This window comes from Maylandia zebra, linkage group LG23 (assembly GCF_041146795.1).
Source record: "Maylandia zebra isolate NMK-2024a linkage group LG23, Mzebra_GT3a, whole genome shotgun sequence".
In the NCBI taxonomy this organism is placed as follows: Eukaryota; Metazoa; Chordata; class Actinopteri; order Cichliformes; family Cichlidae; genus Maylandia; species Maylandia zebra.
Window position 1 is genome coordinate 35,229,394 of NC_135188.1, and position 17,417 is coordinate 35,246,810.

At 40.3% G+C, this 17,417-nt stretch overlaps 1 protein-coding gene across 1 annotated transcript; it reads left to right on the plus strand.

Moving 5' to 3' along the window:
* Positions 1-178: 178 nt before the first annotated feature.
* enpp4 (ectonucleotide pyrophosphatase/phosphodiesterase 4) lies at positions 179-12,170 on the plus strand. The gene is made up of 8 exons (XM_004552570.3): positions 179-325; positions 1,816-2,053; positions 6,618-6,911; positions 7,021-7,125; positions 8,294-8,492; positions 8,594-8,773; positions 8,922-9,191; positions 9,346-12,170. Exons 2-8 carry the CDS (start codon positions 1,817-1,819, stop codon positions 9,447-9,449), a joined length of 1,389 nt encoding a protein of 462 aa, XP_004552627.2. The 5' UTR covers positions 179-325; position 1,816; the 3' UTR covers positions 9,450-12,170.
* The last annotated feature ends 5,247 nt before the right edge of the window (positions 12,171-17,417 follow it).

Sequence of the window (17,417 nt, forward strand, 5' to 3'; positions counted from 1 at the left end):
ACGCTCTATGAATAAACCAATTTGTGCAAATATAGCATTTATTAATTATAAAAAAGCAATTAAGTTGGCATTAAAATAGCAAACGAAACTACCAGACGCCAAAGAATTGCATTTTTTTTTTAATATCGCCGTTAGAGCCGCGATTTATTTTGGAATTTCTCACCGGAACTGAGTGAGATTGATATTAGCCAACTAGACAGCGTCTCAGCAGCGTTTGTTTGTGTGTTTTGTGAAAGTCCACCGGTGATGTTGCTGCGAAGATAGGGGGAAAGGTGTTCAGAGGCGCTGTTTGGAGCACAATTATCCGTCAGCTCTGCCAGGGCAGGTAACGTGTTTAAACGGACTGTTGTTGGGGGAACGCTGTGACATTGGCAAGCTAACTTGGTATACGAACTGCTAACACGCGCCCTGCGGAAAGTGAAAATAAAAATTTTCTTGGTCGGGTGACCCAAGACTTTTTGTATTTCCAATCTGCCACTAGAAAACACGAGTTTTTGCATGATTTTCAGTGTTTATTCGCTGTGTTATAAGTAGAGCTGTGTCGATATTTTCCCTTTAAGAACGGCGACTTCCTTGTTGTGTTTATTTCTCAGACTGTGAAAGCCAAGGCTTTTCGCTGGAAGTCCTTGGTGTCACTTCAGTACTTCCTCCAACACGTATATGAAATGTAACTAGGTAGTGTATGAATAAAACAAAATGTCTTTAAAATAAATAGTTAAATTAATGAATAAGGTATAATTTTATTTTTATAAATTTATTAATTGTGTTGTCTTTGCCGCACTACTCCATGCACTGATAAAATAAAATCGAACGTAAATGGCAAAGTTGTGAATAGGAAGAAAGCACCGGAGAAACTGGTCCCAGTGAGGAGACTCATGAGTAACCGTTCAAAATAATCCTTGTTTGTGTGATTCTGAGCTTGTTTCAGACAGTTTATCTTCTGTCTGAAACGAGCTGTTCTTTAGGCCGATGTTCTGATGGTTACCTGTGCCTAAACAGATGAAGCAGGTGGGTGGTGTGAAAGATGGCCTTATTTGTGGTATCTGCTCTTATTGATGTCATACAGACCAAAATTGGGTTGCAAACCCCCCAAAACAAACTGTCTAAAGTGAAGAGCTTATGGCAGGCTACAACCTGAGCTTCTGACTCTCAGTGATCACTTCTACTCGTCATTCATTAAAAATTTGGCCTTGTCCATTATGAGCATCCACCAATGTAACTGTATACATGCAGAAATAATCCTCACCCCTCACTTGGCTCACTCTGAGCCTCTGTTCAAGCCAGTTCTTCCACCACTGTGACATACTCTTATGTCACTTGAGCCACTTATTGACTTTGTTTGCACAAAACACATCCTGTTTATCCACGTGCAAACTTGCAGGAAGAACAAACCTTCCAGCTTAAAGCTGGTTTAGACCGTGGTCACAGCGTGTTAAAAGATTCTTACGGTTTCTGGCGACTGGTATTTGTAGCTGGTTGGAGTTTTCCGGCTTTCTTTGACTGCAAAGCCAACAACTATAAGTTTCACTTCCTATAAAGTAAAAGTGAAGGGCCAAAGAATGATTCTGGTATTTTGAGAATATTCATTTTCTTTATCTATGTGAGACTTACACCTAGGGAAATCATACCCGGTGTAAGCCGATCTCATTTATTTAGCCTTTTTTGTATCTTTATCCTGAAAGCAGATTAATTTCCTGCAGGTGGGATTTTCAGGCTGGCACACTGTAACCTTTAGCTTAGCAATGTGAAATTAAAACCCCTCTCAGCTTGGTTCGAGTATTTCAGGTTTCTGTTTTTTGTCTGACACATTTTCAGGATGTTGTTTCAATTGGTGCTGGCTTTCCTTTGTGGTGTTGGCGTTTGGGCCACAGAAAATACCACCACCCAGCAGGAACCGCCGCCGCTGCTGCTGGTGTCATTTGATGGGTTTCGAGCTGACTACCTGAAGAGGTTCCCCATGCCGAACCTGAAGCTCCTGTACAGCCAGGGGGTCCTGGTGGAGCAGCTCACTAATGTCTTCATCACCAAGACGTTTCCAAACCATTACAGTCTGGTAAGCCTGCTTTTGTTTGTGTGCGTGTGTGTTTGGAAGATGATCTGTCTGATAGCTGTGTCTAATTCTGGTCTGAAAACATTTCCTTCCTTTGAATTTGATGCAAGAAATAAGCAGGTTCTTCTCTGAAAAACACGTTGCCTCAAAACCCACAGCCTTTCTTTCGCTACCGTTTAACCCAGAGGCGACAGCACTCAGGATTTCCAAGAAAAAAACCAAAAGCCTCACTGCTTTCATCTTTCATCAGATTCACTAGTCGTTTCCTCCTGTTTATTTAGTCTGTAAGCATGCATTAAAAAGAAAGAACAGGGCCCTATTTCAGGAAGCCGGTTTAGAAAACTCAGAGTGAAAAACGATACTCAGGGTTGAGTAACCCCGAACTGTCCAACTCGGAATATTCGGTTTCAGAAAGGCTGATAACAATTAGTTCAATCAACGTGGAGTTGCTTTCACCCCAAGTTAAGCGCGCGCACGGGGATGCATAAAGCCCTGATTAGTGGAGCACAGATTAAGCGAGTCACCATGGAGACGGAGGGAAAGAAGGCGCGGTCAATGTATTTTACAGCGCTTGAGGCCGAAATTCTGATGGCAGTATAGGGCTTTGGAGCGTGATGTCACGGGGGTGGGCGATAACATGCAAATTTTGCGGAAAAAAAGTAACACAGCCTCAGCTGCAAAAGAAAGGGAGCATGCATGGCAAAACATAGCCGACAGAGTCAATGCGTGAGTGTTAATTTAAACATTGATCTAGGGATTTCCACCCATTTAACACGTTATTTTATTATATTTTATTTTATTTTTTATTTCATACATTTTATTTTGTGATGTGATTTGAGCGCAGGTGCAACCCAACAGGCCCCAAACGTTCCTGGCAGCAAGTAAAAATGAAATATAAAAATATAGTCCAAACAGGTAAGGTGTAATTGTATTATGAGCCATAGTGCTTGGTCTGTTTGTCCGATGTAAATCAATTGCAGTTAGAGGCTACATTAATTTCCCCTCTGTAAGCACTTATTGAAATTATCTGAGCACATTACAAGTACATATTTGCTTACTCTGTATGCTCAACAGAAAAAAAGCGGAGGCCTGAAAAACAGGTGGGGGTCCTCCACCACCACCACTCACAGAGGCTGAGCAGTTGGCTTCCACATTTGTGATAATGTGGGCAGCATCACATATGATCTTCACAGTGCAGAGAACACAAATTAGCATCCATTACTATAATGAAATAATCTGTTAGTTTGAAATGCTACAGGGAACTATGTACCTGTACATTAATGCTGTGGAAAGACTTCCTGTTCACATAGTCTCCTTCATTTACTGAAGGAGCAATGATTGGAATGTGAGTGCCATCTATACAGCCAATCACGCCTGGGAACCGTGAGAATAAATGTAAAATTTAAGTAGTAGTCCAAGTATCACCACATCATGAATTAAGTTTTGTTCATCCTGCTACCTGCAATTTTGTGGCATCCCTCTTTGATAAATCTTGTGGGTCTATGACCGGGGAACACCACAAACGAGTACAGGAGACGTTTCAGTGCAACTGTAACATTCCTGACTGCTCGACAGACGGTAGCCTTGGAAACGTGCTCAGCGTCACCAATATTATACAGAAAGCTCCCGTTTGCAAAAAACCGAAGTGCAATACAAGTAATATGTACAGAACTGAGAGGATGTCCGCGATGTGTCACATGAGCAATATTAGGCCTGAGGATGTTATTCAAATAAATTATAGATTGTGCTGAAAAACGGTAACGTTCACACAGGAAATCATCAGGAAATGATAAAATGTCCGAACGCGCTCTAATCACTCTCTCCCGGCGGAGAGCTCTGCGGAGAATTTGGGCTTCAACATCTACTGGCTCTTCAAGGAAGGAGCACGCCATGTCTGACACTTCCTACAGTCAGGTTTCCGACAAAGAGGCGGAGAAAGTTAGGGTTAGTTGAAGTAAACCTGCTAGGGGGCAGGTTAGCTTCACGGAGTGTGTCGTCATAGTAACTCGCTCAGAATTAATCTAAACTCGCTTTGTGAAACCGAAAACCCAGAGTTTTCGTTAACTCAGGGTATACTTACTCAGAGTTTGCTCTAAACCGGCTTCCTGAAATAGGGCCCAGGGGCCTGTTCTTCGTACCTCGCTAAGTAAGTTAGCTGGATTAGATTGTTGACGATTTTGCGTGATCCTGGATCGTTCGGTTCCCCGAAGCTCATCCGGGACTTGCTGTCATAGCAACAGAGCCGTAAGCGTAAACCTGCTCGGGAGCAGGTTTACTTTATGTAAACAGGATTAGATCGCGGCCACGCAGGTATGTCCGCGTCATTCATACGAAAGCAACAGCGATATTCCACCACTGTTTCACCATAAATAAATAACATCAGTGTAACTAAAGATAATGCAGCACTTGATCCTTTTATTGATGTCACACAGATACATACAGGTCATTTCCTAAAAAAGGGAAATGTACTATTAACATTCTATTACATGTATGTGATTATTACAGATGTAATTCATATTTCAGAGTAGTAATTGCAAATCACTTCGTGTAATCAAGATGAGAGACCACGGCTATAAAAGCGAAGGTGGATTTGGGAAGTCTGTCGCAGCCATGTCCTGTCCGTATACGCGAGCCACCCATTGCGGAAGGTGCAAGATTGATAAGGAGAGTCCTCAGAATTCAGCGTATATTGCGGGACAGACAGGATCCTTTAGCTCAGCGCGACAGTGTGCTCATAGAGAGATATCGATTTTCCCGTGAGGGTATTATTCACTTAACCAACTTGTTGACGAGGGGGTGCAGGACCACCACCTGTCTTTTTTTGCTCTGCCCTTTTCTTGGTTGCTGTTATGAACAAACAAATAGATTATTTCAGGCTCTCTTTCCAAGAGACGAAAAGCAATATAAGTGATAAATATTACCATTCTGTAGAATATTCTTATATTGCACTTTTACTTGTTCCCATGTTCTAGTGGGTCCTGTTGTGGCTCTAATGTGAAAGGGGATATAATATAACATATTATAATATAATGTAATATAATATTGGATAATATAGTGTAATATAATAAATCTATGAATAAATAATAAAGTGACTGAATAGTGGTATTGTCATGCGCTTTGGGTGCCTTGAAAAGCGCTATATAAATCCACTCCATTATTATTGTTATTATTGAATTACTTACGAGTTTGATTTGTCAGCAACTTTCTGCCAGCCCTCTCTCCTTGCTTTTGCAGCCTTTGCAGTGTTCCCTTGCGTTTTAATTAAACTCTGAAACTCCTGAAATCCCTCAATCAAGAGTTCTTGCTCTGCTGCCGGAAAATACCGAGCGCGCTCCTTCGACATTTTTGCCGACCAATCAGCGCGTTGCCGATCAATGTTTCTACTATCGATGCGTAGCCCCTTTTACGACACCCAGTGATGTCACATTACTGCGTCCAGCTGTACTAATCGTCAACAACAGGTATGTTCGGGGAACCGGATTAGCGAGCTCACGGTTAGCGCGATGGTTTGGTCTTGGATGTGTCATTTGATCTTGGATGTAGTGAGCGACGTACGAAGAACGGGCCCCAGAGCTTTTGTTGAGCTGGAGTATCTCTAGAGTGAAAAGTTACACCAAAACATTGACTTGGTCAGAACCATAGACTGTATATAAAAGATGGACATAGTGACTTGAGTTGGGAGATGCTGAACACCTGTGATTGACAAGTCATTAGCTGATGAGTAAACTCCTTTTAATCTGCCTTTCTGATTACAAATAAAGAACACAATTAAGAGGGCTATTATTCTACCATATGGGTTGCCCCCAGGTGGCCAACAGCAAGAACGCAGGTTTAAGAGTTGGGTCTTTTTTTAATAATTATTCTAATTATTAATTAATGTCATTAGCTGCAAAATGTTTCACTGGGTCTTTTATATATTTATTTTTTTTAAATCACACAAGATTTTCAATTTTCCCGTAAAAGCCTTGTAAATGTGATATTGTCATTGAAGTTTGTTACTGTCCGTCAGATTTAAAAGGAAATATAAAAAAAAAAAATCAATTTCAAAGTGTGATATTAGTGCTACACGATTGTTTTTGATCAGTACTGTGATGATGGCTATTTGTCATGATCATTCATTTATTTTTTTGGACAAAAATGTTTTTATTGCACTGTGAAGTAAGCATAACACTGCTTTCATATCCAGGTAAGGAGCTGTATAAAAACCTAGTGCTAAATTAAACTGGGGACTGTATTTTCAGTGCAGTTTTGTTGCTTGGCTGCACATCATTCTTTGCATATGATTTGTTCTTGGTTTATACCACTTGTCCTATTGCTAAAGACTTCCAAGCAATGCATCAAGATCCACTTCTAGGAACAAGCTCTTTGCATTCTGATGGTGCAGACATTCAAATCAAATCAAAATTCAGTTAACTGGGTTCCCAAAACTTTCATCATTGCATTCACCTTTTAACATTTTGGAAGCTGCTTTTCATGCTTGAGTAATCAAGTCTCTTAAAGCTAGATAATAGAACAAAATCACATAGACAGTATAATATTATTGTTTTTATTATTGTTACCTCTGCAGGTTACAGGGCTTTATGCAGAGTCTCATGGTATCCTGGCCAGTAGAATGTATGATCCCATCAGCAAGAAGCACTTCAGCGTTAGCAACGACACCGACCCGCTGTGGTGGAATGGGGCGGAGCCCCTCTGGATCACCGCGCTGGACTCCGGCTACAGCACTGCAGCCATGATGTGGCCCGGCTCCGACGTGACCATCAGGAACCGCACACCTACACACTTCTTTCCCTACAACCGCCATGTAACATTCCAGGAACGACTGGGGAATGTGACAAACTGGCTGTTAGGAAATGCAACGGTAGAAATATCATGTCTCTACGTTCCTATTTGTGGCGCTTTGTGGAGATGGTCTAATTTGGAAAAGCTGGAAGGTTTGACATTGTTTATGATTTTTATAATCCCACCAGGAACAACGAGTGAAGTTTGCAGCTCTCTACTGGGAGGAGCCGGACAAATCAGGTCACACGTTCGGCCCTGACAACACCACCGCCATGGGCAAAGCGCTGAAGGAGGTACAGTCATTTGGTTATATTCAAATGCTCAAACAAGCTTACTAGGTTGTCATACTGCTACAGCAAACCTGCATGTACAGTGGAGGAAATAATTACTGGGTCCTCTGTTGAATTTGTAAGTTTGCTCACTTAAAAACAAATGAAGAGTCTGTAATTTTTGTGGTCGTTTCATTTTAATGCAGAAAGACAAAATATCAGCCAAAAATCCTGAAACCTAATACATAAAAGTTATAAACTGATGAGTGAAATAATTGGCTACCAAGCAGAAAAATTTGATATTATTGGAGGAGAAACCCTTGTTAGCAAGCACAGCTGTAAGACGTTTCTTGTAGTTGGTCACCATGTTTGGACACACATTAGGAGTACACACATTATTTCCAAAAACTCTCTAAATCTTTTAGGTTTCTTGGCTGCCACTTATAAACTTAAAGCTTTAGTTTTAAGTTTATAAGTGGCAGCACGACTGAGGTCTGGAGACCAGCTAGGCCACTCCATGACCCTAATGTGGTTCTTTAGCCACTCCTTTGTGGCCTTGGTGTAATGTTTTGGGTCATTGTCATGCTGGAAGACCCATCCATGACCTATCCTTTGTGTTCTGGCTGAGGGAAGGAGGTACTCATGCACTTTTTATGGCCCCATTCATTGGCCCCTACATGCAGTGAAGCCATCCTGCACTCTCAGCAGAAAAACAGACCCAATCCATAATGTTTCCATTTCCGCGCTTTACTGTAGGGCTGGTATTCATTGGGTCACATTTCTCTTACTCTAAACACGGCGGATTGAGTCGATGCCAAAGAGCTTGATTTTGGTTTTGTCTAACCACAGCTTTCTCCCAGTCCTTCTCTAAATCAGTGAAATGTTCACTGGTAAACTTCAGACGGAGCTGTACATGTGGCTTCTCTGAGCAGAGGCACAACAAGATTTCAATCAAATGCAGGCTGGTGCGTTATCATTAACAAGCTCCTCCCATGTAGTTTTGGACTGATCCGAGACCTTTCTCTTGATCATCCTCACCACATCTTGCCTGGAGCTCCAGACCAATATTCTGATATACTGTCTCTCCATTAAAATGAAAGACTAGTTCCAGTGGTGCAAGTCTTTTTTTTTTTTTTTTTTTTTTTTTTTTTTTACTTGATGCAGACATTTGTGTCTGCTTGTGTGCGATTAGGTTGACGACAACATCGGCCTGCTGATATCTGAGCTAAATCGGACCGGCCTCTGGGGTCGCATCAACGTGGTGATAACGAGCGACCACGGGATGGCCCAGTGCTCAGCGGATCGCCTCATACGGCTGGACGAGTGCCTCCCTGAAGACAACTACACACTGGTGGACCTCACACCTGTGGCGGCGCTCTTCCCAAATCAAAGTAACTGTGCTAAGCTCATCTCATATTACATAATGAAACTTGTCTCTGTTATTCTGTGCATTGAGCTCCCAGTTGCAATTTTCCATGTGTCTGCTGCCCAGGTGATCAAGCTGATGCTGTCTTCAATGCGCTAAGTAAGTGCCACCCCCACATGACGGCATACTTGAAGAAGTCCATTCCTGATAGGCTGCACTACCAGAACAATGTGCGCATCCAGCCAATCATACTGATTGCTGACGAAGGCTGGACCATAGTGAAGAAGGGGAACAAGTTGCCGAGATGTACGTGCTTTTTTATTTTAATTTATTTTTTTAATAATGTTGAGTTTTTGACATGTTAAGACTAAAAGACAAAAGCCAAAGCACAATGAATTAACTGCCTACAATATTAATGCCTGGTAATCCTCCTGTTACTCCTGTTTACTTTTAGTGGGCGATCATGGCTATGATAATGCTCTTCCCAGCATGCATCCTTTCCTGGCAGCGACTGGGCCTGGCTTCCGTCAGGGTTATCAGCTGAACAGCTTAGAAACTGTGGATGTTTATGCACTCATGTGCCGCCTGCTGTCAGTGCCTGCGCAGCCCAACAATGGCACCCTGACCCAGGCTCGGTGCCTGTTGGCCGCTGAGGCCTGCGTAGATCTTCCCCTGATTATCGGCCTGGTGGTGGGTGTCCTGCTGGTACTCACTACAATCACTGGTGAGTAAGAATAACGTGTCTTCTTGTTGTATTGTGTTGATGTGGGGGGAAAAAAGGGGACCCAGATTTGAACCCTGTGGAACCCCCCAACATTTTCTCAGCCTTTCCATTAGATGAACAAGCTATGATTTGTTTTCTTTTTTCTCCTCCTCAGTTTTGTTCAGGTCTCTGAGCACTCGCCGCCAATCAGGGCCTCGGCCTTTCCGGAGGCTGCAGGTCGACTATGATGATGATGACGACGACCCCTTGTTGGAGTAAACCAACTGTGTCGCAAACAGGTTTAGAACCACACATTTATCAAGAGCAGACCACAATGCAACCCAAAACAAGAATGTAAAAATGTAATCCAGGCTAAAAGCAAGCAAGAAGCTGCTTCAACTAAAGCCTGGAAGGAAATGCAATCTGTATAATTTAGTAGGCCTGTCACTTACTTCCCCATCATTATGCAAAGAGAGTACAATTGTGCAGTTTATCACGTGATTGTGTTATGAGACATAAATATGTCATGCTAGTCTTTCAGCTGCTCCCCAGGCTTTGCTCTTGGGAGCACATAAAGGTTAAAGACAGAAACATATGAGGGAGTTCAGAGTTCAGCGAACAGACTCAGAACCTTACCAGAGATCTTTTTTTTTTTCCTTTAAAGATTATAATGTCAAGCATGTTCACACAGCTTCCAGCCTGGCTACTTTCAGATCATGCTGTAAGAGTCCCTTTCCGACGATGTCAACAAACCATTTGAACTTGGAAGATCATTGCTGGTGGTGAGAACGGGGTCGCTGCCAACGGTTTCAATCCAGGAGTCACATTTTCCAGGGACGGTGCAGACTAGAAAGGAAAGCTGGGAGACAGAGTGGTAGTGACATGCAGGAAATGGCCAAGAGTGGACTTTTTATACCATAACTAAACATGGCACTTTTCTTATTACACACACTCCCTACTGCATTAACAGTTTAGCCTGTATTATGTTTAACCTCTCTTTAATTGTCTGGTATTATGATTGTAAAATATGCCGCTCTGCTTCCTGTCCACGTTGGTGATTGGTCTTATGTTCCAAAATCCGCTCACAGCTAGACTGGGAATCCGTGGATAACAACGTTTGTGTGACTGCTAAGCCTGATTACAGAGGTCGGGTTTAGTGAACCCAGATAATGAAAAGACATCCCCGGTGTGGAAAACTAGCTTAATAATACAGGCCTCAGGTCTGCAGATCCCGTGCACTGGTATAAATACAGCTGTGGGTAATGCTATATTCTGTTGTTGTTACTGAGTCTTCATAATGTTACTGCTGTTAAAAATCCTTGGACTTGAACATGTGACAAGAAGCCAGTGGTGATTAGCTGTGAAATTTTGGGGAAATATTGGCGAAGTCTTTGGTGGGAAGACGGTAACAATGAGTCTGATATTATTATTATTATTCTCAAAGAAGAGACAAAAGCTACTGACTACTTTCATTTATCTTTTCTTTCCATTTTTCTTTGGTAATGTTGTTTGAAGTTGTGTGCTGTTACATTTTTAACAGCAGAGGGAGCCACTAGCTCATTTAATTCAGCTGTGACAAAGATTTAATTGTGATTAACCTTCAGTTTTCTTTATCTGGTGTTCTGTGGTTTTTTGTTTTTTTTTTTGTTTGTTTTTTTTTTTGCCCAAGTATGCCAAAACCTGAATTTTAAATCTGAATTGGTACAATAATATTAATTTGTTGAATTACAGGTAATTCCTCACAGTAGCTTTCTATGCCAGTTGTTCACTTTACATGAGGGTGTGTCAGGGGTCCATCTGTGCTTCCTGTATATGAGTGATACCAAAGACTGTTAGATGCACAAAGAAATAATCAGCACTTATGTCTTTTTTTTTCTTACACAGGGATTTGTATTACAAAATTAAAACTGTAATTGTTATTTTTAGCATCAGATAGGTTAGCTGCACACTTTTTTCTTTTTTTTTTTAAGAAACAGTACAAACGCAAATTCAGGTAGTAGTTTGAAAGTTGAACAGTAATTTCAAAGGCTGTTTTATTTAATCTGATGCTCACAGAGGGAGCAACCACAGGTCTGCTGTCCTGATCAAGGAAATTAGATGGAGCACACGCCTGTTAGCAGGATCAGAAACTGTCACCGCTCAAGGTCACAGCATGAGCCTGTTGATATTTAACACTCCTATTATTGGCAAATTCAACAACATGACTTGAACCAATGAGGGATGGATCCATATGACACATGTTTTGTGGAAATGTTGCTCTTTTGCTTGTAACCTTTCCTGTTTCCCCCCCAAAATTTTAAAGAACATCAGTGACACACTGCTCCTCCTCACCAGAGCACTAGATGAATATTTAATAACATAAAAAAAAACTTCTATCTTGTTTGTCTTGTAAGATTTACTGCAAACCAAAGGTCCCAGTTGTTTTGTTCATTGTTTCTTTATTAAATGGAGAAAAAATATATATATATAATTAAAAAAAAAAGAAAATGGGTGAAATATTTTCTGTACTTTTCAAGGGATTTATTGAGTATAACCACATCACAGAATAAAAACATACAACTTGCACTCAGTGCAGAGCTGCTTGCATACTTTAACCATTTAGAATGTGAAACCCTAACTTTTGTAAAGTTTGCCATGTGATGTTCCCTCTTCTGCATATTGCACATATAGTTATTTCTGATGGCTTTATGTAATGTGCACATATGTGGGCAGCTGTGGCTCAGGAAGTAGAGCAAGTTGTGCACTGAGTTAAATTCAGGCCACTGGTATGACAGGTTTTTTTTTGTTTTTTGTTTTTTTTTTAAAATGCAGATGTCATATCCAGGTGTTTAAATGCTACATGTATGCTCTCTGTATTGCACTCGCATCAAGGCTTGATGTTTAAAGTTACTGTTTTTAGAAGTGTAAAAGAAATCTGTACTATGCAAATTGTGTCTAACATGTCAAAATATTTGTGTAGTTACGAGATTTTGACAAAATAAAAAATGTTGGGAAGCCTGATTCGTCTCTTAATCCTCCTCAGAATCACTACACAAAAACTCCTTATGTCAGCTGGCATTGGGGAAAAACAACCGAGACACCTTTGGGAAAAATTAATTTATATTCCTTTATATTTTTTTCTCTCCATTGCAGTCACATTACAATGTAATAAAATGATAAACATATAAAATCAAACTCAATACTGACGCATATACATTTGTTCTGTGTTCAAAACCAAACGAACTGTACATGTTTTCATTTATATTTCTTTCACATCATTTAAAATCTGTCATAATTTCTATGTAGTCATCTGTATTATTGTAAATCTTTGTCTCTTCACAGATAAATAGACTTTATTTTCAGGAGGTATTGTAACAAAAATAACACATTTCCTAATGGTGGCTGCCTAGAATCACCGAAAATATCATTCAACTCTTAACCGTAATGCTTAGGTACTATCGTAGACACGCAATACACAAACTGAAGGTACACGATGGGTCTTCTCGTTCCCCTCCCATTTGTATTTGTTGTGAATTAGGGAAACCCCCTGAATGGTATCTCTCATGAGCTGACGTGGGAGCGATTTGAATTTCTGTAGTGAAGTTAGGAGATGTTAGCCAGACAGCCCGACTCGCATATGAAATGTAATACACGCCCATGTTTTGGCTTTTTTGTGATTGCACTGCACTCAGCTAGTTGATTATATGTGGAGTTTAAAATGTCCTCCTTATCCAATATATACATTTTTATCACAATCACCTGGACTGCAGGAAAAGGGAAATGGCTAGTTAGCTTTTTTTGTTTTTGTACGAGACACTGTATTTTTTAGTCAGAACCAAACTAGCGAGCTGATATTTGGAATTGGGGTGAATTGAGAAATTGAACATTTTTTTAATGAAGGTAAAAACTAATGACTGACTTGGAAAATATGGACAATTATAAAAAGATGCTGCTTTCATGTCTAATGATATGTATGCTAAATATACGACTAAAAGATAAATGATAAATGTGACTAGAAGTCACAAACTCTCTAGATAAGGTTTGTACAGAGATTAGATGTGGGAGAAGTCTTCTTTTATAATAAATGAATACTTCCGATTTATTATTTTATATCTTTTATGTTATTTATTCCAAACAAAACCAATTGTGTGAAAAACTTTTTCGTTAGCGTTAGCTTTTTGGCCAGAACTAGCTAGCTAGCTAATTAGCCATTTCCTTGTACGTTAAACTTTAAACTGAAGCAAAAATAATTACCCAATGGATTTTTTAATTTGACATTTTTGTAGTAATATGTAAGCAAAGATAACCTGAATTGATGAAGTGATAAATGTGCAAGATTGAACTCAGAAATCAAGATTAAGGTTTAAAAAAAAAAAAATTTGTTGTCAGAATGTTAACTTTTTCTATTTTTACATTTACCATTATTTTGTCTTGTTAATTTCCCCCCCATAAACATGAAAGTCTTCTCTCTGAATTTTCTGTGACTAAAATCATAATGTATAACAAATTATTTTGTTATATATTATGATAAACATTTCTTGTGAAGGTTTCTTTTGAAATAAATTATTGCTTAATAATTATTTTATTTTAAAGTAAAAAAAAGGAGCACAGTTGTCTGGCAAATCACCTCCAAAAACGTCATCCCACCCACAGAGCTAATATCAGTGTGCTTATACTCAAGACAACACAATGGCACAGATTCCTATGAAAACACAGCTTCCAGTCAGGCTGAATTTTTCTTCTCTCGTTTTACATTCTGGATATTTAGAAAGAACATTTACTATCGGTACATTTCAAAGAGCCATCTAAGCAAACCCATGGAACATAGATCCAACTGAGAAGGATTACCAGTAAAAGGTATTTACAATCAAAATGCCACCCACAAGAAAATAAAAGTTACTTTTGCACATCGAAGTCGCTAGAGCTACTTTTTTTCTCCCCCCAAGCTGAAGAACATGGTAGAAAAGCATGACCCTAACAAAATAAAAGCTCATGGTACGTCTAACAGGTACTTCCAAGTTAAGGTTTAGTTTGACCCTGCCCTGTGCTTATAGTATCCAAACCTGAGTCACACCACTGAAATCCTTTTTGTTCATTTTCTGTGCCAAAACTACCAAACCTCTTCGGTTCCTCAAGGAAAGGATTTGAATTGTCATCGGACTCAGATCTGGTAAAAACTGGTCTGAGATCAGAAACAACTTAACATCTGGCCTCAATAAAACCATACTTTCACAGCTCTAGACCAAGCACGCAAAAGAATATATGAAGCATTCATGACACGGTATGGTAGCTTGTGCTCAGACACACACACACACACACACACACACACACACACACACACACACACACACACAGCCTTACCACAGGCCTCATATGCTTTGTAGACCCTGATAGTGGAACATTTATGTATTTTATCCAAAGGAAAAACAACTCCTTGGTTTTCATTTCATTTTCACAGATACACATTCCTCAGTCGGGAGGTGGCATTCATCCCAGTTATTCCCAAGGTACAGTTTTCCCCTCCCGACCAATTTTAAACCATCAGAAGTCAATCCTGATAGAGAACAATGTAAAGTCCATAAAAATAATCACCAAATTATTTAAGAAAAATGCAAAATGCTTAAAATCTGTAAACAAATGGTACATCACATATTTGCAATTCTGCACATCAAGACTTTATGGTTTATTCCTTCCTCCTAAGAGAAAAAAAAGCCTAAAACATATATATAAAAACAAGCAACGCGTGAGAACAGTGATGTGGTATTTCTGTAAAGGTTATCTAAGGCCAGAACCTTCTTGCTTGTAACCTTGCATAGCTGTGGATGTGAAGCCATACAACAGTGACATAACACCTACTGGATTTAAATTCTCTTACAGTGTGGGCATGAATAAGGCTCTGGTTTTCTCGATGAGGGAAGAAACTTATCACTCAGAGCGCGCAGGCTCAGTCATAGGCCCAGTGTGGATGATTTTTGACTGCTGGGTGACACAACCGAGACTGATGTATGATACCTGGACTTTGATCATGAGGCTATTGCTGAGTCTGAACGCTCCTTATGAGTAGTTCCATATAAAGAGAGAGAATTGTATTATTTGGTTGCTTCTAACCTGATTTGGCTATAATAAACCTGATTTCTCATTGGCTGGAGCTCTGGGTGCAAAGAGCTGTGGATTGGATCAAAAAAATTAAATCAGCGGTTAATGCTGTGGGAAAAAAACAAGCGGGGCAGCTGCTCTTTGTTCAGAAACATATAAGCTGTGACTCTTGGCCATTTATATTTACTCTCAAATCCAGATCGCTCCTGCGAGATTATTTGTTTTTCTGTGAAACGAGCAGGAGATGCCTGACTGTGCTCTCTAAATGGCACATGACGCTGTTTTCCTTTGATTTCTGCGTGTTGACGCTATTCTTCATGTACAGTGCATGTCCAGATCAGAGTGTACCAGAAAAGTAGCACCACCCTCCTATGACTCATATCTTAAAAAAAACCACACACACACAGAAAAAAAGAAAGAAAAAAAGAAACCACCTCCACTTCAGTCGAGCAGATAAGGCATTGTTGCTTTGATGTGTTTCACAGAGACGGAAAGTGTTGCTGTTTTTACATACGCCGTCAACATGAAGGAATTAGACTGTTTCATCGATTTGAATGTTTGATACACATATTTGGCTAATTCTTCACTGTAACCACAACTATACAAAAACCCATCTAGCTTTACTCAATAGCACCATATGAATATTGTTCCCAAATTATAAAGGGGTAAGGGAATACTGGACATTGGTGTGTGAGTGTGTTTGTGTGTGTTCAAGCGGTGAGGTAGGGATACATCCCATGTTATTACACTGCTTTTCATTGTGTGTCTCTCCCTGCTTCAGAGGAAAACCGTGTGTGTTTGTGTGTGTCTGTGTGTACACTAAGCACATCTCCCCCATGTTGGAGACTTGCATAGCTTCTGCAGGACAGGAAGAGCAGTTGTCCGTTTGGACGGAGCCTTTGGCACAGCCTTGGCTGATAACTGAAGGCAGTACTCAAGTTGCACCATAGAATTCAAAGAGACAATCTGCCCTTATTGCACCATAAGTACATGTGTGTTTTGTATTTGCACCATATGAAGTGGGATTAGCAGCCAGTTGACTCTGAAGCTCGAGAGTGTCGCACCATATGAACACTGATGCTGCTGCTTCTGTTACGCGTTCGCAACTAATGTTTCTACTCGCCGGATCGCAGCAAATGGACTGATTTGTCTGTTTTGTTAGTCGGCTAGCACCACAGAAAAATAATGTGAGCCCACCTATCGTTCACACTTAAAGGGACGCTGTATTTCTGCTTTTAGTCTCCTTATTTAAATTAAAAAAAATTCCACACTGGGGTAATTATTACAGTTTTATCTACTGATTAACTTTATCAGTCATTAATGGTGTTCTTAACATCCGCTAGTTCATCGGTGAACCACTTTGGTGGTAGGGTTGCCGTTAGGGTTGCATTTCACCAAACAGGTGAAAGCGCTAAATGGTAGATGTGACCCTAACCCTTAAACAAGCCTTAGGGTTAAAGCTGGCAATGTTTCCCAAGGTAAGGATCAGGACTATCATTATTGCTAAGTTTTGGTTTTTTGTTGCTCCAACTTTGTCATTTTTCTCTGAACTTTCATGCACAAAATTTGTAGGAACAGCCAAGGACAGAGGATATTGGGTCTTGACATTGCGTCTTGGTTGTTTGAGTACGATGCTGACTTTTTTGCTTTCCAGACACTAAGTGGTTCACAGCTAATAAGCAGCGGGGTTGATAGTTAACACCTGTAAGTCTGAAGCGATGGTTCTGAGCCAGAAGAAGGTGGATTGCCCACTTTGCTATGGGGACAGGCTGTTTTCTCAAATAGAGGAGTTAAAGTGTCTTGGGGTCTTGCTCATGAATGGGGGAAAATGGATTGGGAGGCTGACCAGAGATTGGTACAATGTTTGTAGTGATCCGTAACTATTTGGCCACAAACTGTGAATAGTGACTGAAGGAATAAAACGGTGGATACAACTACCAGAAAGAAGACTCAAAAGACTGTCTGGACTCATCCTTAGAGATAAGGTAAGGACTCAGAGTAGAGATGTTTCTTCTCAGCATATAAAGACACCAAGTGAGGTGTTTCAGGCATCTGACTAATATGCATCCTGGAAGTTTCTTAGGTGAGACTACTGAGGAGAGACCTTGGGTAGACCCAGGACAAACTAAAGATATTGTCTCTTGGCTGTTTTTGGGAATGCCTTGGTATCTT

Coding starts and splice junctions, on each gene's coding strand:
- enpp4 (XM_004552570.3), top strand. CDS start 1,817: ATGTTGTTTCAATTGGTGCTGGCTTTCCTTTGTGGTGTTGGCGTTTGG. Junction 8,493..8,593: donor GGCGCTCTTCCCAAATCAAA/GTAACTGTGCTA, acceptor TCTGCTGCCCAG/GTGATCAAGCTGATGCTGTC. Junction 8,774..8,921: donor GGGGAACAAGTTGCCGAGAT/GTACGTGCTTTT, acceptor GTTTACTTTTAG/TGGGCGATCATGGCTATGAT.